Below are 24,054 nucleotides of genomic sequence, written 5' to 3'. Positions count from 1 at the left end.
TTAATCTTTCCTTACACATCAACTCTTTCATCCCCGGAATCAATCATGGTGAACCTCCTCTGAACTGCCTCCAATGCCACCACATCCTTCCTCAATAAGGAGACCTTATCTGGACCCAATACTCCAGACCAACACCCTGTGCAATTGCAACAACACTTCTTTTGCAATAAATGCGAACATTCCATTTGCCTTTTTAGTTACATGCTGTACCTGCGTGCATGATTTTGTGATTCATGAACAAAGACACCCAGATCCCTCTGCCCAGACGCATTGTGAATCTGCTTCCCATTTAGATCATAATTTGCCTTTCTATTTTTTTCAGCCAAATAGATACCCTCACACTTTTCCACATTAAACTCCATCTGCCAAATTTTGGCCCAATCTCCTAGCCTATCTATGTCCGTCTGTAAACTCTTTATCTCCTCTTCATTGACTGCTTGCCCACCTATTTTAGTATCATCCGCACATTTTGCTACGTTAGACTCTGTTCCTGCTTGCAGATCATTTGTATAGATTGTAAACCATTGAGGTCCGAGGACTGACCTTTGCGGTACCCCGCTAGTTACAGTTCACCAGCCAGGGAAGGACCCGTTTATCCTGACCGTCTGCTTTCTGTCAGTCAGCCAATCCTCAATCCAAATAGGCCACAGCCAACACGTGCAAGAATATGGGGGCGATTCTCCGATATGGTGGCCAAGTGTTCGCACCGTCGTGAACGCCGTCACGTTGCACGATGGTGCGAACAGGGCCCGGGCACGACCAGCACGGCGCTGGAGCGGTTCACGCTGCTGCAGCCTTCGTACGCGGCGCCAAATGGGTGCCGCGCCAACCCACGCATGCGTAGTTGGGCCAGTTAAATCCTACGCATGCGCAATTGGGCCGCACCATCCTGCGCATGCGCGGGGAACTTCTTACACGCGCCGGCCCCGACCCAACATGGGGTCGGTGTTCAGGGGCCGGCAGCGGCGGAATGTAGGCCCGGGGGGGGGGGGCAGAGGCCGGCCAGCCGATCGGTGGGCCCTGATCGCGGGCCAGACCCCTTCGGAGGGCCCCCCCCCCCGCCAGTGAAGGAGCCACCCTCCCTCCCCCACAGACTGCCCCCCGAGCGTTCCCGCCGGCAGCGACCAGGGGTGAACGGCGCCGGCGGGACTCTGTCATGTCGAAGCGGTCACTTGGGCCATCCGGGCCAGAGAATCGGCAGCCCCGCTGATTCCAGTGGCCCGCGGCCGGCGCCGTGCCAAACGTGCCAGCGCAAATGGCGCCAATTCTCCGCACCTCAGAGAATCGCGTGCCGGCGTCGAGGCGTCATGGCGCAGTTGCTCCGATTCTCCGGCCCTGCGCGGGACTCGGAGAATTGCCCTCCATAAGTTAATGGAAGGAGAGCTGTGACCAATGTGCATTACATCAGAAAAGATCCTGCCCTGTGTGGCTCAGTCGGTGTTTATTATTCTTTCACATGTGCAATCATTGTACTGTACGCCAATGTGCTGCTCATTTCCTTTCTTCCTTCAGCTAAAAGGACCTCTCCACATCCATCTCACCAATTCCCGGGGGATGATGCCATTTTGCCTCCCCCTCCCTCTGTCGATCCATAGAATCGCTACGTGCAGAGGTTTGCACCGAAGCCAGGAAAGCTCTCAGTGGGAAATCACGGGAAATATGCCAGGTTCCATTGCCAAGCTGAGCCTCATGGCAACATTAACGGATTGGTTTCAGAGCTGTTGACAGTGTGGTCTCGGAATGTGTGTCTGAATACATTATATTCCCTCCATTGAGTACTACATCTCCCCAGAGGTTCTGGGGAGGAGTCTTTACTTGACTTGAAACATTGGCCGCAATTTAACAAAAAAACAGAGTCCCTTCTGGGCAGGAATCAAGGGGTCAACGGATATTGAACGGAACTCTGGGGTTTTTCCGGCGCCCGGTGGGGAACACCCCGCTAAGGTTGCACTTAGCCACAGAGCCTGCATTGAGGAGCTCCGATGAGCGAGTCTGGCACACCGATCTCGCAAACTCTTCCCCCCCCCCCTCCGACTCTTGCCCCCCCCAATGCCCCAACCCACCTGTTTGGGGGGGGGGGATCCTTGAGACAACTAGACCTCACCACATACTAGCTGGGCATCCCTGGGCCTGATCCCTGGCGTGGTAACAGTGGTTAGCATTGCTGCCTACGGCGCTGAGGACCTGGGTTCGAATCCCGGCCCTGGGTCACTGTCCGTGTGGAGTTTGCACATTCTCCCCGTGTCTGCATGGGTTTCACCCAAAGATGTGCAGGGTAGGCGGATTGGCCACACTAAATTGTCCCTTAATTGGAAAAAATATTGGGGACTCTAAATTTATATTAAAAAAAAGATGGTGGGATCCCCCTTCCTTCCATCCGATGAGTCAGTCCTCAATGTACCACAGCTGATACAGGTTTCCCTGCACGCTTCAACGAGCCATAGTTCACTGGAGATGGGATTCCTGCCTCACAGAGTTGTCTCGTCTCAGCAGCACCAGAAATTGGCAGTAGGCAGGGCCGGCACTGCAAACAATAGACTAAATCCCCCGAGTCCAGGAGTGGGTAAGCATGGGGGTCTCAGGACAGGGAGAGAGGGTGAGGTCCGGAGGGTAAGGCACAGGAGGGGTGAAGGTTCCTGCACAGAGGTCAAGAGGGAGGGAGCACCCGCAGGGGCCAGACTTTGTTTGTAGATGGACAGGGGGGAGGGGGGGCTTGTTGTCTGATATTAAAAGGGGGCTGTTGATGATGACACCCCTCCCTCCTTCCCTCACCCCACCCTGAGCCCTGAGCACAGTCACTTTTTGCCCCCCCCCCCCCCCCCCTCCCCCCCTCCAGTCAGCCTGACAATTTGGGCCAGGTGGGAAATGGCCTTTAACTGGTCAATTGGCCACTTAAGGGTCTCAGTTGGCTCAAGGGGTGGGGGAGTGTAGGACGGCCTCAGCCTTGCCCATCCCACTATAAAATTGCAGCAAAGTCCCGGGCGGATGGGAGCCTAGTGGGAAGGCCACCTGACGGATTGTATGGCCACATCTCCCCCTCAGCCTGCCCAGAACTAGGGGGCACCATTTCAGAGTAAAGGGCCCCAATTAAAATAGGAGGTGAGGAGGAACCTCTTCTCTCAGAGGACAGGGAATCGTTGACATTCTCTACCTCTGAGAGCGGTGGAGAATGAGCATTTGAATATGGTCGAGGCTGAGGTAGACACATTCATAACCGTACAAGAGCCAAACATTATGGAGAACAGACAGGAAAGTGGATCTGAGGCCACAGTCATTTAGGCCGCATACAGGAGGCCCAACACCATTTTTGGCCTCCTTGTTGAAAGTGGGTAAGAATGACTGGAATGGGAGATGGGATTGACGCACTCGGCCTCTTTGGCATCCTGTACAAGAACATATAGAACATAGAACGATACAGCGCAGTACAGGCCCTTTGGCCCTCGATGTTGCACCGACATGGAAAAAAAACTAAAGGCCATCTAACCTACACTATGCCCTTATCATCCATATGCTTATCCAATAAATTTTTTAATGCCCTCAATGTTGGCGAGTTCACTACTGTTGCAGGTAGGGCATTCCACGGCCTCACCACTCTTTGCGTAAAAAACCCACCTCTGACCTCTGTCCTATATCTATTACCCCTCAATTTAAGGCTATGTCCCCTCGTGCTAGCCACCTCCATCCGTGGGAGAAGGCTCTCGCTGTCCACCCTATCTAACCCTCTGATCATTTTGTATGCCTCTATTAAGTCACCTCTTAACCTTCTTCTCTCTAACGAAAACAACCTCAAGTCCATCAGCCTTTCCTCATAAGATTTTCCCTCCATACCAGGCAACATCCTGGTAAATTTCCTCTGCACCCGTTCCAAAGCTTCCACGTCCTTCCTATAATGAGGCAACCAGAACTGTACGCAATACTCCAAATGCGGCCGTACTAGAGTTTTGTACAACTGCAACATGACCTCATGGCTCTGGAACTCAATCCCTCTACCAATAAAGGCCAACACACCATAGGCCTTCTTCACAACCCTATCAACCTGGGTGGCAGCTTTCAGGGATCTATGTACATGGACACCGAGATCCCTCTGCTCATCTACACTACCAAGAATTTTACCATTAGCCAAATATTCCGCATTCCTGTTATTCTTTCCAAAGTGAATCACCTCACACTTCTCCACATTAAACTCCATTTGCCACCTCTCAGCCCAGCTCTGCAGCTTATCTATGTCCCTCTGTAACCTGCAACATCCTTCCGCACTGTCTACAACTCCACCGACTTTAGTGTCGTCTGCAAATTTACTCACCCATCCTTCTGCGCCCTCCTCTAGGTCATTTATAAAAATGACAAACAGCAACGGCCCCAGAACAGATCCTTGTGGTACGCCACTCGTAACTGAACTCCATTCTGAACATTTCCCATCAACTACCACTCTCTGTCTTCTTTCAACTAGCCAATTTCTGATCCACATCTCTAAATCACCCTCAATCCCCAGCCTCCGTATTTTCTGCAATAGCCGACCGTGGGGAACCTTATCAAACGCTTTACTGAAATCCATATACACCACATCAACAGCTCTACCCTCGTCTACCTGTTCAGTCACCTTCTCAAAGAACTCAATAAGGTTTGTGAGGCATGACCTACCCTTCACAAAACCATGCTGACTATCCCTAATCATATTATTCCTATCTAGATGATCGTATCTTTTATAATCCTCTCCAAGACTTTACCCACCACAGACGTTAGGCTCACCGGCCTATAGTTACCGGGGTTATCTCTACTCCCCTTCTTGAGCAAAACATTTCCGTGTACCAGAGGAGCACAAGTGTTCCCCACGGCTTCTCAGTATCCAAATTGTTAACTAATACCAATGATGTTCAAGGCCCAATTTCAGGCTGGCTTCGGACCTTCCCATGTGGGGTGTGCATGGGACCCATTTCAGAATCAAAAATAGGCCGAGAAGAATTTACACCCCTCTTTCTCTCCCCAACCCCCCCCCCCCCCCCCCCCCCCCTCCCCCCCTCAGAAGGCCCACCAATGATTGTGCTCATGACATCTGGAAAACCATGATTGACATTGAGTTCCCAGTCCGACTCCCGAGTCAAAGCCCCATTATTTCTGAATCCCCGTAAAGTACATGCAAAAATAATCAGTCTAACTCTCTTTAAATATATACAAGTCTGGTTAGAGCAGCAGCTGTAACAACTTAAAATTAGGCAAATAGACTTTACAAACTGACCCCTCGAGGGTATTTTTTTTAAGAAGGAACACATTAAAAGGGAAGGAAAATAATTTAGCATGCTCATGATCGCATACGTTGGAACTGAGCCGAATGAAGCTGGGAAATCCATAAACAGGGTTGCATCATAAACCTTATTTACGAAGGGGCGGCCCTGAAAATAGTGCAGTCCTGCCTGATCTGCAAAACACCAATCGTACCCTGAAGCCCTCCCTCACCTGAAACCCTTCATAGGGTCATGGAGCCATACAGCACTGAAAGCAGGCCACTCGGCCCATTTTACCGGCCTGTCCCACCATTCGAGAAAAAGGGCGACTCAACCTGTTCCAGTCCGCCCTTTGTCCGTCCCGTAACTGACCCATTACCTTTTGAAAGCTCTTACTGAATTTGCTTCCACCCTCCTTTCGGGCAATGTGTTTCAGATCACAAATCGCCGTGTTTAAAAAAAAGAAAATTCTCCTCAGCTCCCCTCTGATGTGTTGTGTCAACCACCTTAAATCTGTGTCCTCTCCTAACCCGCCAGTGGAAACGGTTTCCCGATCCATTCTTCAACAAAAAAACCCACACAATTTTGAACACCTCGATTAAATCACCTCTTCGCCTATTCTGCTCCAAGGAGAACAATCACATCTTCTCCAGTCGCCACATAATGTACTTCGGAAAATTAATCAATTCACAGAGCGGTTTACAATTAAGTGAGTTATTTTGCGTTCTGTGGGAAAACATGGTCAGAATGCAAAATGCAAATCCTTCAGCACTGGTAAAAATCCAGATGTTCTTTTCATTAATTCATGGGCTGTCAGCGTTGCTGGCAAGGCCAGCATTTAATGCCCATCACCAATAACACCGAAGGGTGAAGGTGGTGTTGTGATGATGTTAATCCCGAGGTCCCAGTTAATGCACTGGGGACATGGGTTCAAATCCCATCAGTGACTGGAATTTAAACTCAATTAATTAAAAACACATCTAGAATTGAAAGTTAGCCTCAGTAATGGGGACCTTGAAACTATCCCTAATTGTAAAAACCCACCTGGTTCACTAATGACTTCGAGGGAAGGAAATCTGCCGTCCTTACTCGGTCTGGCCTACATGTGACGCCAGGCCCACAGCAATGTGATTGATTCCTAACTGCCCTGAAAGAGGGAGGGTTCCAGAACTTTCGACATAGCAACAGTGAAGGAACGGTGACATTATTCCATGTCATTATGCTGAGTGGTTTGCAGGTTGATTTTTTTGATCAACCATCCCTCTGACCTCCACTTAACCTTGGTCCACATCTTCAGGTCCTTGTCCTGCCAAGCATCTTCCCTGCTGCCCAAGACTAAGCTACCAATCCCCTTGAGAGATTGGCCAATGCCCGGCATTTGCCAGCATTGCTCCATCGGAGACTAGTGTGAGGTCTGATGGACCCAGATTGACCATATCTCCAACCTCTCGCCGCTCTTCTCATCTGGATGCAGAGCTGGTGTGTTGACAGTTAACTGCTGCTCAATACTAAAATTACCGCCAACTTTCATAGTTTCTTCCCTGCTTCTGAACCCCCTCCTGAGCCAGTTTAATTCCCATTGCAATGACGGAGAAAAAGAGAGGATTAACCTGCATTGACGTAGCAACTGTCACATCCTCAGGTTGTCCTAATCTGCTTTACAGGCAACAATGTCCTTCAGGACTGTCGCCACTCCTGTAATGTAGGCAGTGGGATCCCACAAACAGCAATGTGGTAATCGCCCGATAATTTGCCTCGATGATGTTGGCTGAGGGGACTTCCCTCCTCTTCAAAATAATGCCATGAGTCCATCTGAGAGACAAATGGGACCTCGGTTTAACATCAGATTCAAAAGACAGGACCACAGACAGTGCAGCGCTCCTTCGTTATTGACATTCTAGCATCAGCCTTGATTATGCGAGGACTATGCCCATTGAGTCACAGCTGACAACTAATTTCACTGAACAAAGACACTGGGGTACATTCCGCAGGACCTGGTACCTCTACGCACTGTGAGTCTAGACAGTGAGATCTCAGGGCTATTTGGCTGTAAAGGGCTTTGTCGCAAACTTCGCCCCGATCATTAATTGACGCGCGCACGAATGTACTTTTCAGCAGGGGCTGATTGGGAGCAAGTAGTTCATTTGTCCCCCACCACAAGCTTGTGAAACTTTGATTGAGATTGCAGCCTCGACTAGCTAACCCAAGAGAGGAAATCAACTTGATACTGCCTTAGCAAGATTGGGGCAGATTGTCAGAGGATTAGTCTGGGGAAGTGGCATTAAATTTCATGTTCCAGACAGAACACTTGTTACTGAAAAGGATCCAACCCTTTCCTCCACAGCAACATGACGTGGCGAGGCAGCGGTAGCATTTTCGGATGTGGGGGAAGGGACGTGTGCTGGAGGGGAGGGGACAGTCTGAAACGGAACTATAAAGAAAAAGGCTGCGATCGAACGGCCACTCTGCCCCCAAAAAGCATCTCGCCACAGCACAACGATACGTCGAGACGTTGCGATGTGAGTCCCGCCCATTGTGGACAGAATCACCTTTTGGCAATCTGCATATTAGAGCGAGACAGCTAGTCTCACTTTAATGTGCAGTTTCCCGAGGTCCTTTGGGATCTATCCCCTTTCACCACAGAGACCTCGGGCGAGTGCACTGGTCACTGCAAACGGGGAGCAGTTAGAATGACACATGTCAGAGTCTCGTGGAAGCCCCTCCAGGTGTATTCCCCTTTGGGCAGGATGGTACCCTGGCACTCTGGTCAGTGCCATCTGGGTGCCAGAGTGGAACTGCCAAGGTGCTCAAGTGGCAGGGGCACTGCCAGGGTAGCAGTTTGGTGGTGCCAAGCTGGCATTTTATACGCAGTGGCGATCGGGCCGGGGGTGCGCTGTGCAGGTAGATAGATAGAATTTACAGTGCAGAAGGAGCCCATTCGGCCCATCGGGTCTGCACCGGCTCTTGGAAAGAGCACCCTACCCAAGGTCAACACCTCCCCCTATCCCAATAACCCAGTAACCCCACCCAACACTAAGGGCAATTTTGGACACTAAGGGCAATTTATCATGGCCAATCCACCTAACCTGCACACCTTTGGACTGTGGGAGGAAACCGGAGCACCCGGAGGAAACCCACGCACACACGCGGAGGACGTGCAGACTCCGCACAGACAGTGACCCAAGCCGGAATCGAACCTGGGACCCTGGAGCTGTGAAGCCATTGTGCTATCCACAATGCTACCGTGCTGTCCTCAGGTGTTGGAGGGACCCCATCATTGTGAGTTGGGGGGGTCAAGGGTCACTGTTGGGGCTCCAGAGATCTGGAGCACATTTAAAAATGACGTCCGGATCTCTCGCGACACTGAGAAGTTCCGGCAAGCGGAAGAGGGGCTTTGTGCAGCGTCGGCCGTGCTTTCCCCACTGAGGCACCCGATCTAACCCGAGTGACATTTGATAGCATTGTGTTTCCCGGAGCTGCGAGCGTGAGGAAACATGCGGCGAAAGGCGCTCACGATGGGATTTTGTTCCCATTTAGTTAAACTTCACCCAGGATTTGGATACAAGATGGGTAAACTGGTCTCCTTCTATACTGTCTGTCTCCATCCTATAAATGCTGGACATCAGAAATAAAAGTTGAAAAGTTTGGAAATGGTTTTCACTTAAGAGCAATTAGGGAACGGGTAATGAATGTTAGCCTTGCTGGCAACGCCCACATTCGCAAAAATGAACAAAAGCAAACGTCAATGCTGAGAACACAGAGCTCTGTTTTTAACAACAGAACAATTCTTCAGACAACTCCATCCGTCTTCCCGTTCATTGATTCCCATGATGGTGTGCGCGTGTCTATTTGAATTTGCAATATTGACTTGTAACTGCAGTTAATATATCCCAGACCATAAGCTTCACTCTAAATCAGCCGGTTAAAGTCCTCCTAGTCCTTATTCCTCCACTGCTCTCTGATCCCCCACACCCCCACCTCCAGCCCATCACTATTCTGTAGCTAGCTGCAAAAGTATTCCGAAACAACACAATCAGGCTTCGTTCTCAATCGTCGTGAAGCTCCATCCATAAAAGGGCATGACACAGACAAAGTCCAGGCATTCGATTCTCCCTGTTTATCTCTTGCCTTGCACAATTCTAATGCACTCCATTTCCATCTGTAGGAAGCTCCAGATATGATTGCGGCAGTAAGAAACCTCCCCCCCCCCCCCCCCCCCCCCATCCACGCCCACTCCCCTCCGCCCCCCCGCCCGCTTTCTTTTGTTCACACAGATTAAACAATCCAACCCCATCACATTCGCTCAGTCAATGCCCCTCTGAGTTCACTGTGGCCAATTCTGTGAACATATGCAATTCTGTGAACATAGGGGCAGCAGGGTAGCATGGTGGTTAGCATAAATGCTTCACAGCTCCAGGGTCCCAGGTTCGATTCCCGGCTGGGTCACTGTCCATGTGGAGTCTGCACGTCCTCCCCCTGTGTGCGTGGGTTTCCTCCGGGTGCTCCGGTTTCCTCCCACAGTCCAAAGATGTGCGGGTTAGGTGGATTGGCCATGCTAAATTGCCCGTAGTGTCCTAATAAAAGTAAGGTTAAGGGGGGGGGTTGTTGGGTTACGGGTATAGGGTGGATACGTGGGTTTGAGTAGGGCGATCATGGCTCGGCACAACATTGAGGGCCGAAGGGCCTGTTCTGTGCTGTACTGTTCTATGTTCTATGCTGAACACATTCAGGGGATATGTGGCCCACTCTCCCCACTAAGGAACATCACAGAATGTTTGTTTTGTTAAAATTTACTCGTTCGTGGAGTTTGACGTGGATTTGCAGAAGGAGATATTAGGGGCAGGTGCTCGACACCATCCAGGACAAAGCAGCCCCGCTTTATTGCTCCCCCTTCCACAAACATTCAATCCCTCCACCACCGACGAACAGTGGCAGCCGTGTGCACCAACCACAAGATGCACTGCAGTAACTCACCAAGCTTCCTTAGACAGCGCACAATCACTACCACCTAGAAGGACAAGAGCAGCAGATACCTGGGAACCCCACCACCTTGAGGATCCCCTCCAAGTCACTCACCACCCTGACTTGGAAATATATCGGCCGTTCCTTCACTGTCGCTGGGGCAACATCCTGGAACTCCCTCCCTAACAGCACTGTGGGTGTACCTACACCACAGGGACTGCAGCGGTTCAAGAAGGCAGCTCACCACCACCTTCTGAAGGGCAACTAGGGATGGGCAATAAATGCTGGCTGAGCCAGCGATGCCCACATCCGGTAAATGAATATTTTAAAAAATTGTTTGCTGGCAAGGAAAAATGTGAAATGCAATTTAATGCCCCTTTGATGTGCCAGAGCAGAACATCCTTGAGTAAGATGCTCACAGTGAGATTGTAAGTGTGTTCTTGCTTATTTCTGGTGAAATTATATATAATTACATAGAACTGTACTCCACATAAACAGGCCGTTCAACTTAACCAGTCAATGCCTGCATTTTTGTTCCACACGAACCTCTTCCGACTCTTTCAATTCCCATTCCCTTATGTCCTCATCCAGTTTGCCTTTAAATGCAGCTGTGTTATTCATTCCGTCTGGGAGTGAGTTCCACATTCTCACCACTCTCTGGGTAAAGAGTTCCTTTTGGACGATAATATATTCAGAGGCCCCGACTTCCAGTCTCCATCACAAGTGGAATCGTCTCTCCCCTAACAAACTCTTCTCTGATCTTAAAGCCCTCGGTCAGGTCACCCTTCAGCCTTTGCTTTCCGGAGGATGGCCAGACCCAGCCTGTTCAGCCTTGCTCAAGCTCCTCGCCATTAATTTCTGGCACCATCTATTTAATTCTCCCGTGTCTCCAATATCCTTCACATGAGACGGAGGCCAAAACTGTAAAATCGCAGCACGTCTATTTCACTGAAAATGCTCAACAGGAGACTTTTACTGACGTGTGCCTGAAGGGCTGAATGGCCCTCCTTCCGCTCTGTCATAACTCCAGGGGCTGGATTCTCCGTTCCCACAGCCATTCGCTGTCGGCGGGATTCCGGTATTACCGCCCCTCGTCAATGGGATTTCCCAGTGAAGCCACCCCACGCCGCCCGGGAATCCTGCGCTGCCGGCAGGAAAAGAGAACTCCGATGGCCGGAGAATTCCGGCCTGTGACTCCATAGTCCCCAGTGTCACAGCTTCCGAAGATATTTTCCAGGAGTGCGATGTAAATTGCCCTCAAGTCCCCTTCCCCAACCCTGAAACAAACAATTTGTAGAAAAGCCTTCTCCAAGAATATGCTCCGTAACTCGGACTATCCCTTGTAATGACAGGTATAAGAAGTGACTGTTCTGAGAGAGATATCTACTAATCTGAGACCAGGAGCCTGCGGGCTATGGTGCGGCATTGTTCATGCCAGTCGTAGGCCCACTGGGGGCTCATCTTGCCTTTGGGTTCAAACCCCATGCCAAGATCTTGGCACAAATTCCAGCCTGACACTCCGGTCGGTGCAGTCCTGGGTGAGGGTTACACCATCAGGAGAGCTGCCGTTCAACTGAGATCTTACCAACACCTTGCCTGCCCAACTAAGTCGGTCTAAAAAAAAACGATTTCAAAGAAGAATAGGACAAGGTCTTGGCCAACATTCATTTATTCTGCAGCCAACATCGCTGCCCGATTATCTGGTTAGTTATTGGATTGGTGCTTGTGTGTGCTTTTTCGTTGCACACAATTTGGCTGCTGCATTTCTACATATATGGTCACTCCAGTGGAAACTGTTGGCTGCAATGGGCTATCCTGAAAGGAGCTTTACAAAGGAAATCTTTCTTTCTCCAAAATTGCAAACTGACCTGGGGCTAATTGGCATCATATTGCCATAACAACATACAGAGCTCTTACTATACCCAATTTGTTTTAAAAAGTACTATTGTTGGAATATGGGTGATGCTGGCAAGACTGGTATTTAATTCCCAAATTAACTTTCCGTGAGAAGGTAGGGGGGGCTTTCTATTCGAATCGCCGCAGTTCATGTAGTCGAATTGCTCCCGCCCAATCAGGGGTTCCAGGATTCGCAGCGGTGAATGGACAGCGATAGGTTCCCAAGTCAGGATGGTGAGTGACTGGGAAGTGACTGTCCATCGTGGAGGCAGAGGTACCATTGAAATTATTTTTTCCAATTAAGGGGGCAATTTAGCGTGGCCAATCCACCTACTCTGCACATTTTTGGGTTGTGGGGGCGAAACCCACGCAGACACGGGGAGAATGTGCAAACTCCACACGGACAGTGACCCAGAGCCGGGATCGAACCTGGGGCCTCAGCGCCGCGAGGCAGCTGTGCTAACCACTAGGCCACCGTGCTGCCCAAGCTGCCACATTTTAACATGTCGAGAATAAAGGATAATAATCCCTTCTCCCAGTAGAGGACTCCAACCAAGTCATCACAAGATATCTCCTAGCTATCAATATCACACCAAACTTCAAACACAGAATGAGGTTATTCAGCCCTTCAATTCTATCCCACCATTCAAGGGAAGGAGGTTTACCAATATTACGAATATTACCAATATTATAACTCCATTTGCTCATCTTGGCACCCTAAATACCCAAGAAAATTCGATCAAGTTCAGGTTTAAAATTTCCAATTTTCCCCTCCGCATCCACAACCTTTTAGGAGGGGAGAGTTCCGGCTTTTTCACTTTTTGGGAAGATGTGCTTGCTGACATCAGCCTCATTCTAGAACTAGGGGGTCACAGTTAAAAATAAGGGGTGGGTTATTTAAGACAAGGTGAGGAGAAATCTTGGGCGGGATTCTCTGATCCTGAGGGTAAGTGTTGATGCCGACCTAAGTGCCGTCACGTTTCCCGACAGCGTCAACATGGCCTAGGAAGCAGCGATTCTGACCCCTACAGGGGGCCAGCACGGCACTGGAGCGACCCACGCCGCTCCAGCTGCCGATCCCGGCGTCAGGTGGGTGCCGTGGGCCTGGGCATGCGCGGTATCTCCCTTCTCCGCGCCGGCCCCGACACAACATGGCGTAGGGCTACAGAGGCCGGCGCAGAAGAAACGTGGTCCCCAGCCCGAGAGACCCGTCCACCGATTGGTGGGCCCTGATCGCGGGCCAGGTCATAGCGGAGGCCCCCTCCCCCCCACCGGGTTTGGACCCCCCCCCCCCCCACAGGCCACCCCCGGATCCTTCCATGCCGAGGTCCCGCCAGTAAGACCAGGTTAGAACGCGGCGGCGAGACTCGGGTTTTTTTGTACGGCCGCTCGGCCCATTCCAGGCGGAGAATCGCCGGGGGGGGGGGGGGGGGGGGGGGGGGCGTAGAGCGGCCCACGACCGGCGCCGTGTCGACCGCGCCTCCGCCAATGGCGCTGATTCTCCGCTCTCCGGAGAATCGCATCCTGATGTCGGGGCGGCGTGGCGCAATTCGCACTGGTCGTGCCGATTCTCCGGCCCACCCCCGGGGTGAGAGAATCCTGCCCCTTTTCTCTCAACAGGGTTGAGAGTCTCTGGAACTCACTTCCTCAAGAGGCAGTGGAAGCCGAATCTTTGAATGCTTCGAGCTTGATCGATTCCCGATTAACAAAGGGGTGAAAGGTTATTGGGGTGGGCAGGAATGTGTGTTGAGTTACAATCAGATCAGCCACTAGCTTATTGAATGGCGGAACAGGTGCGAGAGGCCAAGTGGCCTACTCATGCTCCTAATTCATATGTTCGTATGTAACGTCAAAGTTATGGCCCCTTGTTATAGACTCGGTCCACTAATGCCAATAAATATCTCGTCCATTAATCATCAGAAACATCTCAATGAGATCACCTCTTAATCTTGCGGGGAATACAAGAATATTGAACCAGTCCTCATAATTTAACCATTACAGCCAAGGTTCTACACAGGAGCATTACCCAACAAAATTATTTCACACACCGCAGTGAGGGGATTTTAGGAAGTTTTGTCAAAGAGGTTTGTTTTAATGAATGTCTGAATGGAGGAAAGAGAGTTCGAGGGGTGAAGAAGTGCAGGGAAGGAATTCCAGAGATTAGGGATCTGAACAGGAATTGGGCCGATTAAAATCAGGGGCGAGCAATTGTAGGAACGCAGAGATCTCGGAGGGTTGTAGGGTTGCAAGAGGCAATAGAGAAAGGGAGGGGCAAAGCACAGGATTCAAAAGGGTACAAACACGAATGAGGATTTTAAGATTGCCAGGCCAGGGGGCTAACGTAGTTCATCCAGCATGGTGTAATGGTTGAATGGGATTTGTGCAAGTTAGGAAATGTTAGGGAGATTGGTTGGATGAGCATTGGGATAGTTGAGTCGAGAGTCAACAAAGACATGGGCGAGGGTTTCGGGAGCAGATGGGCTGAGGTAGGGGTGACGATGGCTCTTGCTACAGAGGCCTTAGCATCATCCTGGTGATGCTGCGCTGCTCCCACCCCAAGGCTCCACTATCCTTCCGGAGAGGCAGTGCCCAGGACAGAACTGTAGTTATACTTCAGCAAACTCACAGTGCAGGAGGCGGATCATTTGATGTTCCAAACCCTCACATCCCAAAGCCAGATCAGATTTCTATGCACAGAGGAGCATTGGGAGGTGACGTTTTAGCAGAAATACATCACCTGGCTGGGAAAGAGGGATATTGAAGCGTAGAGACATCACTCAGAAAACTACCTGGATCCCCATGGGGGAACATGGTTCAATAATTTGTGTCTGTAATAACCGATCCCTCTTAACACAGGACATCAATCTGATCATGCCAGTGAGTCAGCGTGTGTGTCAGCGTATGTGTAAGCATGTGTGTGTGTGCGAGTGGACGTTTGTGTGAGTGTGTGTGTGTGACGGCATGTGTGTAAGTGCATGTGCGTTAAGAGTGCATGCATCACTCTACCTCAATACCGGGGCCCCGCAAGGCTGCGTACTTAGCCCCCTACTCTACTCCCTGTACACACACGACTGCGTGGCAAAACTTGGTTCCAACTCCATCTACACGTTTGCTGACAATACGACCATAGTGGGCCGGATCTCGAATAACGACGAGTCCGAATACAGGAGGGAGATAGAGAACCTAGTGGAGTGGTGTAACGACAACAATCTCTCCCTCAATGCCAGCAAAACTAAAGAGCTGGTCATCGACTTCAGGAAGCAAAGTACTGTACACATCCCTGTCAGCATCAACGGGGCCGAGGTGGAGATGGTTAGCAGTTTCAATTCCTAGGGATGCACATCTCCAAAAATCTGTCCTGGTCCACTCACGTCGACGCTATCACCAAGAAAGCACAACAGCTCCTATACTTCCTCAGGAAACTAAGGAAATTCGGCATGTCCACATTAACCCTTACCAACTTTTACAGAGGCACCATAGAAAGCATCCTATCGGGCTGCATCACAGCCTGGTATGGCAACTGCTCGGCCCAGGACCGCAAGGAACTTCAGAGAGTCGTGAATACCGCCCAGTCCATCACACGAACCTGCCTCCCATCCATGGACTCCATCTGCACCTCCCGCTGCCGGAGGGAAAGTGGGCAGCATAATCAAGGATCCCTCCCACCCGGCTTACTCACTTTTCCAACTTCTTCCATCGGGCAGGAGATACAGAAGTCTGAGAACATGCACGAACAGACTCAACAACAGCTTCTTCCCCACTGTCACCAGACTCCTAAATGACCCTCTTATTGACTGACCTCATTAACACTACACCCTGTATGCTTCATCCGATGCCGGTGCTTATGTAGTTACATTGTATATCTTGTGTTGCCCTATTATGTATTCTCATGTATTTTCTTGAATTTTGTTTAATTCCCTTTTCTTCCATGTACTGAATGATCTGTTGAGCTGCTTGCAGAAAAATACTTTTCACTGTACCTCGGTACACGTGACAATAAACAAATCCAATCCAATCCAATCACTGTGTGTGCATATGTGCAAATGCATGTGTGTGCGTCCATGCGTATACATGTGTGTGCGCGCACGTGTGTGTGTGCATGTCTGTGGGTGTGCACATGTGTGCATGCATGTGTACATGTGCATTTATGTGTGTGCGCAGTCGTACTGTGTGTGTGCATATGAATGTGTGCATGCATGTGCGTGTGTTAATGAGTGTGTGCATATGCATGTGCGAATGTGTGTGCGTGCTATATTATGATGAGGATCCTTCTGTTTTGACATTCTAAGTATAAATGTAATGATTTCCTGTAGTCTATAAGGGCCAGTAAAATGGTGAACATATTCAAAATAAATGGGTTTACGTCCTCCGTCAAAACATTGGCAAAATGAACAATTCCTACAGGGCTCATAGGAAATTAGAGCTACCTACTTGCACCATACACTGAATACAATTGTAACTTGAACCGTACAAGTGTTGAATAGCACCTTTTAACGCAACGAATGTGTCACAAATTTTTAAAGCCATTTAAATTGTAACTTTTTAATTGCCATATACCAGGATTATATCACCAATTCTGCAATAACGATATTATACTTTGCAATACACTAAGCAATTAGATGAGAAGACCCATATTTAAATGGTCGGATTTGGAGAGGTATATCAGGATGGGAGAAAGCACAATGTTCAGAAGGAAATCCAATCTCCTTACTGACAGGCATTACCCCTGATGTCCTTCAATACCTAATTTGTCTGCAATACACAAGAGCAAAAGTTTCTGCTCCTTGCAAAATAACAGGAATAAAGGAGAATATTAGGCAACTCTTACCTCAGTGAAAAAGAACTTGGGAATTGTAGAGAAAGGTCCTTTTGTTTGATTCACACAGGGTTTGGTGAAATTTTCAGGCTAAAGTAACACTGTACCGAACTCAAACTTAATGCAAGGTGGGTTGCTGGAAGAGGTGTTATATGTGCTCGGTAATACCGAGAGTTATACTGCCCAGTGACAGCATGAGTCTAAATATCCCCCTTTTGTATTACAGCTTGCAAAGAGACTGTTCAACTGACCACCCGTATTGATACAGAACAGATCCCTCCGAAGCCACTAACAATTTGCTACGAAGAAGTCATGCTGGGCTTGAAGTGTTAACTCTGTTTCTCTCTCCACAGATGCTGCCAGACCCTGCTGAGGTTTTCCAGCATTTTCTGTATTCTTTCAGATTTCCAGCCAGCTTTCACAGTATTATCCTGTTATTCACCAGCAGTGTTGTCCCATTGTAAGGGCCCAGCTCTGACGGTTCAGCATTTCTTCAGCACTGCTCTGAAATGTCAACCCGGATCATTCGGGGGATTAGAATCACCAAAATTTGGGCTAAGTCGCAGCCGACAGTATTTGATTCTGTTTTCAAAGTATTAAGATTTAGATATTAATTTATTAATATTATTTAAATTATAAACGTATCAAAATTTAGAAATGTATCTATTTATTTAAAATTTAAATGATGCACAGTGGTTAGCACTGTTGCCTCACGGCGCCAGGGGCCCGGATTCGATTCCCGGCTTGGGTGACTACAGGTTACTTGGCTTGGCCACGCTAAATTACCCCTTAGTGTCCAATATTGTGCAGGTTAGGTGGATTTGCCACGCTAAATTGACCCTTAGTGACCAAAGATGTGCAGGTAAGGTGGGATTACGGAGTTGGGGTGCGGGAGTGGGTCTAGGTAGAGTGCTCAGACTGGATGGGCCAAATGGCCTCCGGCTGCACTGTGGGGATTCATTTTTGTTTTATTTATTTGTTTAAATTTATGAAAATTAATTTAAAATTGAACTGTATTTTTTATTAACATTTTGAAATGTATTTATGAATTCATAAATTCAGATATTAATTTTCAAGATTTAGAACTCTGGTGTGGGACTTGAACCCCCAGCCTTTGGGCTGTATCACAGTCGACAGTGGGCGCGTTGTGCTGCAGCGCAGATCCGATGCGAGCCGGTTAAATAGTGAGAGAGGTGTGCAGTTTGCACATTCTCCCCGTGTCTGCGTGGGTTTCGCCCCCACAACCCAAAGATGCGCAGGTGGATTGGCCACGCTAAATTGCCCCTCAATTGGAAAAAATGAATTGGGTATTCTAAATTTATTTATTTTTTTTAAAAAGAGAAAAATAGTGAGAGGCCAAAATCAGGTTCCACGCCAGACACGAGTCAGTTTGCGCTCTAACCGACCCACCCTTGCTGTGGCCAGGGGTGAGTGTGCTGAACAGGGTTCTCCAGCACAACCGGCTCGGTGGATGGCACTCTGAGAGAAGACGGGACACGTAAGGTTTGGGGGATTTAAGGGTCTGGGGGTGGATCCCCTCTCCGTTTGCCAGTCTACTCCTTCTCCAATTCCTTACAGATAGCGCGATGAAGGGTGTTGTCAACCCACAGCGGCATCCCTTACGATGCTGGTGGCAGCCCAGGTTGCCAGACACTGGAGAACGCGGCAGCAGCATTGATTCAGGTGCCCCACCCCATGTGCAGGGGCCACTCGCCGCACACCCTGCAGGACCGGCTGCCCATCAGACAGAGGAGGCATCCGGATGGGGATGCCAGCAATGGCCAAGGTGGTCGTTCAAGGAGAGGACTGATGTGCCACAGGAGGCTCCATCTCAACAGGGAGACACTGTGGCACCTGTGTCATGTCCTCACAGACTTGGCACTTGGCACCCGCTCCCTGTGGCCATGAAGCTCGCCGCAGCCCTGAACTTTAATGCTACTGGATAATTCCAGGGCTCAAGTGGAGACTTGTGCGGTATTTCACAAGCTGCAGCCCACAGGTCCATCCGTGAGGTCACGGATGCCCTGTTTGCCCAGGCAGCAGAGTTTATCAACTTTGAGCTGGACCAAGCCCAAGAAGATGCCCAGGCAGCAGGATTCTCAGCCATTGCCGGGATGTCACAGGTCCAGGGGGTAATCGATGGCACGCATGTCACCTTGCGCGCACCAGAACAAAAGCAAGTGCCCTTCAGTAACATGGAGAGTTTCCACTCCCTGAATGTTAAACTCATGTGCGACCACCACCTCAAGATTATGCCCGTGTGCGCCTGCTTCGCAGCGAGCGTGTATGACAGCTACATCCTGGGACACTCAGAGATCCTTGGCATCTTCGAGGACCACCTCAGGGTGATGGGTTGGCTCGTCGGGGATAAGGGGTGCCCACTGAGGTCCTGGCTGATGATGCCAGTGCGGAGGCCAGAGACCGAGATGGTGATCGGATTTCACGAGGCCCATGTGGCCACCCAGGTTGTCAATGAGTGATGCATCAGACTGCTCAAAATGGGGTTCCGATGCCTGGATCGCTCTGGTGATGCCTTGCAGTACATTCCCTGGAAGGTCGCCCACTTTGTGGTGGTCTGTTGTGCCCTCCACAACCTGGCACAGTAGTGGGGCAATGTGCTGGAGGAGGAGGAGGAGGGACATGTATCCTTGTCTGAGCAGGATGAGGAGAGGCTGGACCAGGAGGGGGTGGAGGATGAGGAGGACCAGGGGGAGCATTCAGGGGACGGAGGATGGGTCCGGCATGCCTGGACAGCCAGTGAGACCCTCATCCTCGCCCGCTTCCAGTAGGATGAAGCTTTGTCCGGCAGCTGGTCGCGCTTCCTACCCCAACTCCACCCATTCACCACCTCCCCCATGAACCATCACCACCTCCCTTCCTCTCTTTCCCATCCAGTTCCCTCCTTCGTCTCTCCCCCCATTCACTGACACTCCTACACATCCCCCCCTTGCCCCCGGCAATGTCCACCTGTGTCTGGGCCACGCTCTGCAGTACCTCAGCAATGTCCACCTGGCCCTCAGCGAGACCCTCAGCCATGGTCAGCGCTGACTAAGGCACACCTGGACATGGAGAGGTTATGCTGGTGGGTGACAGGGAGCGCTGAGGCACGATCACAGTGATCGGATATGGGGAGGGTGCGCGGTGCCAGCCACTGTGGGGGGTGGGGGGGGGGGGGTGGCCGAGGCCAGAGGGGGGGTGGCAGGCAGCACTGATGCCAGTTAACCTACTCTTGCAGCCCGGTGGAGATTGTTGGTCTTCTTCCGACATTGGACATTGTCCCTCCTGGTCATGCTTCCCGCACTGACAGCCGCTGGCACTGCCTCCTAAGTGGCATTGGAGACCCTGGAGCTGCTCCTCCGACCCCCTCGTGGGAAAAGGGTATCCCGGTCTGCCTCCACAGCATCCAGAAGCCTGGCCAGGTCGGCATCTCCGAAGCGTGGAGCAGGTCTGCGAGGTGCCATGATAGTGTGCTGACTGGGAGTGGGCTCGGAGGGAGTGTTTGAAAGCAGCTCCCCCTTGTTAGCCGGGAGCGGCAGGGCGCGAATCTGGCAAACCAGCTGGCGAGACGGCCAATCTCGGCGTGAAGCCCGTGGGGGCGTCACTTTCGGTCCTCGGGAAACACCCAAGAAGTCGCTCCCCATACGACACTTGCAACTTTCCCCATTAAATCGCGCCCAGAATTTGACACTGTTTTCAAGGTGAACAGACAGAGCAGATATTCCCACTGCTTGGGTGGAGGGAGGTGGGGGTGGGTCCAAGACTAGAGGGCAGAGTGTAAAAAATGAGAACCAGTCTGTCTGAGGAGTGAAATTTGGAAACATTTCTTCGCTTAGTTGGGAAAAGTTTTCAACTCTCTTGGCCAGGACAGTCTGGGATGCTGGGTGGACAGTTAAATTTGGCAATCTGTACTGAGTTTAATCCAGGCTCGAGTCCCACATGTCCTCCTAGTTAAACTTGCTGCTTTGAGCAGAAATCTGCCACACAGTAAAATCTGTCGGACCACACAAGTTAGCAATTTAGTAAGCGCTAGGAGGGTGGGGGTGGAGAGAGAGATTCTGCCTGAGAGAGAACCCTTTCCTTTGTACATATCCCAATGTTGCTGGACATGACCAATCAATAACATTGAAAAATAGAGCTTCACCCTCGCATTTCAGTTTAAAAACTAAAGACGCCTCTTACCTGCTTTCAGGCTGTTCTCTGCAGTCGAGGTGAATCATTGAGCAGCATTCTAGCCAGGAAAGCTTCAAGCCTCTCCCCCACCCCCTCCCAAACAAGTGGTGGCTTCTGCAGTTAAGACAGAGGGAGAGAGTCGGGGAGTGACTGCACTTTTTTTTTAAACTCAACAGTCTTGACACTGAAAACACACCAACAAAGCAAGAGAGAGAGAGAGACAGAGAGCAGGGAGATCTCCCAAATGTGAAACTCACCCACCTTCTGCTCTCTGCTGTCGGTGAAATTGATCAATTGCCCTCGATTTTGCCCCAAATTTGGACAAGGCAGCCGAGAGAGAGAGAGAGCTGTGCCCGATCCACAGGGCGCTCTCCGGGACTACCCACTTGGCAACTTAACTGGCCAAGTCCAAATCAAAACATTAAAAGGACGAAACTTCTGGTTAAACTGCCCCAGGGAGCATTTCAATAGATTCCCCCCTCCCCGCGTCTACTGTCTTCCTCTTTCTCTCTCTGTCTGGTCTCCACTCCGGTAGATACAGGGACTGTGCTGTTCAATGGGATGTTGTACAGTTTCTGCCCCTCCCAATTACAACATCGCCAGGCACAGTTTAGTGAGCAGCTCAGAGGGAAACTCTTACAAGCAAACTGATTCCTCTCTCTCTCTCTCACACACACACACACGCTGGTTTTTTGCTGTTGTTGGGTGATGGTCTGGGGTAAATGGGAGGTTGCTTTGCAGATGTGGGTGGGTGTGGATGAAGCCACATCTTCAGAATTCCGCCTCACTTCTTTCCCCTTGCACTTGGCCACACTTGCACTGACTCTAATTACAACAAAAAAAAAGTTAATTCCGAACTGACAACTCAGACACTGCTGCTGGCTCCAAGCCCCTGTCGGTCTGTTTCATTAAGGACGATGTAGCCTGGCATTCCTACAAACCCTCCTTATCTGCTATTCCAAAAGTAACTTTACATCTGTCAGCATATGTGGAGAGCTGGGCAGCTTCGTGCCTGGATGATTCAAGAGTCACCCAGATTGGAAATGTTAGCTCCCTTCTCTCTCTCCACAGATGCTGTCAGACCTACTGAGACAGTCCAACTGCTGGTTTAGCTCACTGGGCTAAATCGCTGGCTTTTAAAGCAGACCAAGCAGGCCAGCAGCACGGTTCGATTCCCGAACAGGTGCCGGAATGTGGCGACGAGGGGCTTTTCACAGTAACTTCATTGAAGCCTACTCGTGACAATAAACGATTTTCATTTTCATTTTCTGTTTTGGTTTCAGATTCCAGCATGTGCAGTCATTTGCTTTTGATCTTTTCGGAATTTAAATTTGTTCCTCCTTCCCATTCTCCTGCCTTCTCCCCATAACCCCTCATCCCCTTATTAGAACATAGAACAGTACAGCACAGAACAGGCCCTTCGGCCCTCGATGTTGTGCCGAGCATTGTCCGAATTTTAATCAAGAAATCCCCATATTAACAAAGAACAAAGAAAAGTACAGCACAGGAACAGGCCCTTCGGCCCTCCAAGCCTGCGCCGACCATGCTGCCCGTCTAAACTAAAATCTTCCACACTTCCGGGGTCCATATCCCTCTATTCCCATCCTATTCATGTATTTGTCAGGATGCCCCTTAAACGTCACTATCGTCCCTGCTTCCACCACCTCCTCAGGCAGCGAGCTGCAGGCACCCACTACCCTCTGTGTAAAAAAACTTGCCTCGTACATCTCCTCTAAACCTTGCTCCTCGCACCTTAAACCTACGCCACCTAGTAATTGACCCCTCTACCCTGGGAAAAAGTCTCTGACTATCCATTCTATCTATGCCCCTCATAATTCTGTAGACTTCTATCAGGTCGCCCCTCAACCTCCTTCGTTCCAGCGAGAACAAATCGAGTTTATTCAACTTCTCCTCATAGCTAATGCCCTCCATACCAGGCAACATCCTGGTAAACCTCTTCTGCACCCTCTCTAAAGCCTCCACATCCTTCTGGTAGTGTGGCGACCAGAATTGAACACTATACTCCAAGTGTGGCCTAACTAAGGTTCTATACAGCTGCAACATGACTTGCCAATTCTTATACTCAATGTCCCGGCCAATGAATGCAAGCATGCCGTATGCTTTCTTGACCGCCTTCTCCACCTGTGTTGCCCCTTTCAGTGACCTGTGGACTTGTACACCTAGATCTCTCTGACTTTCAATACTCTTGAGGGTTCCACCATTCACTGTATATTCCCTACCTGTATTAGACCTTCTAAAATGCATTACCTCACATTTGTCCGGATTAAACTCCATCTGCCATCTCTCCGCCCAAGTCTCCAAACGATCTAAATCCTGCTGTATCCTCCGATAGTCTTCATCGCTATCCGCAATTCCACCTACCTTTGTGTCATCTGCAAACTAACTAATCAGACCAGTTACATTTTCCTCCAAATCCTTTTATATATACTACAAACAGCAAAGGTCCCAGCACTGATCCCTGCGGAACATCACTAGTCACAGTCCACCAATTAGAAAAGCACCCTTCCATTGCTACTCTCTGCCTTCTATGACCTAGCCAGTTCTGTATCCACCTTGCCAGCTCACCCCTGATCCCGTGTGACTTCACCTTTTGTACCAGTCTACCATGAAGGGCCATGTCAAAGGCCTTACTGAAGACTATATGGACAACATCCACTGCCCTACCTGCATCAATCATCTTTGTGACCTCTTCGAAAAACTCTATCAAGTTAGTGAGACATGACCTCCCCCTCACAAAACCATGCTGCCTCTCACTAATACGTCCATTTGCTTCCAAATGGGAGTAGATCCTGTCTCGAAGAATTCTCTCCAGTAATTTCCCTACCACTTCCCTGGATTATCCTTGCTATCCTTCTTATAAAAAGGAACAACATTGGCTATTCTCCACTCCTCTGGCACAACACCTGAAGACAGTGAGGATCTAACGATTTCTGTCAAGGCCTCAGCAATTTCCTCTCTAGCCTTCTT

The 24,054-nt window shown here is 50.0% G+C and overlaps 1 protein-coding gene across 8 annotated transcripts in view; it reads right to left on the bottom strand.

Moving 5' to 3' along the window:
* adgrg6 (adhesion G protein-coupled receptor G6) overlaps positions 1-21,861 on the bottom strand; it is a 138,108-nt gene extending 116,247 nt beyond the window's left edge. For all 8 annotated transcript variants that reach the window (XM_038816609.1, XM_038816632.1, XM_038816624.1 and 5 more), the window contains exon 1: positions 21,076-21,861. In XM_038816609.1, the coding sequence (XP_038672537.1) occupies positions 21,076-21,113 (38 nt within the window). In that variant the 5' untranslated portion in view covers positions 21,114-21,861. The remainder of the gene's footprint in view (positions 1-21,075) is intronic.
* Between the last annotated feature and the right edge of the window lie 2,193 nt (positions 21,862-24,054).

This window comes from Scyliorhinus canicula, chromosome 1, assembly GCF_902713615.1.
Source record: "Scyliorhinus canicula chromosome 1, sScyCan1.1, whole genome shotgun sequence".
Lineage (NCBI taxonomy): Eukaryota > Metazoa > Chordata > Chondrichthyes > Carcharhiniformes > Scyliorhinidae > Scyliorhinus > Scyliorhinus canicula.
Note: the sequence above shows the minus strand (reverse complement) of the source record. Positions and strands in the feature narration are given on the sequence as shown.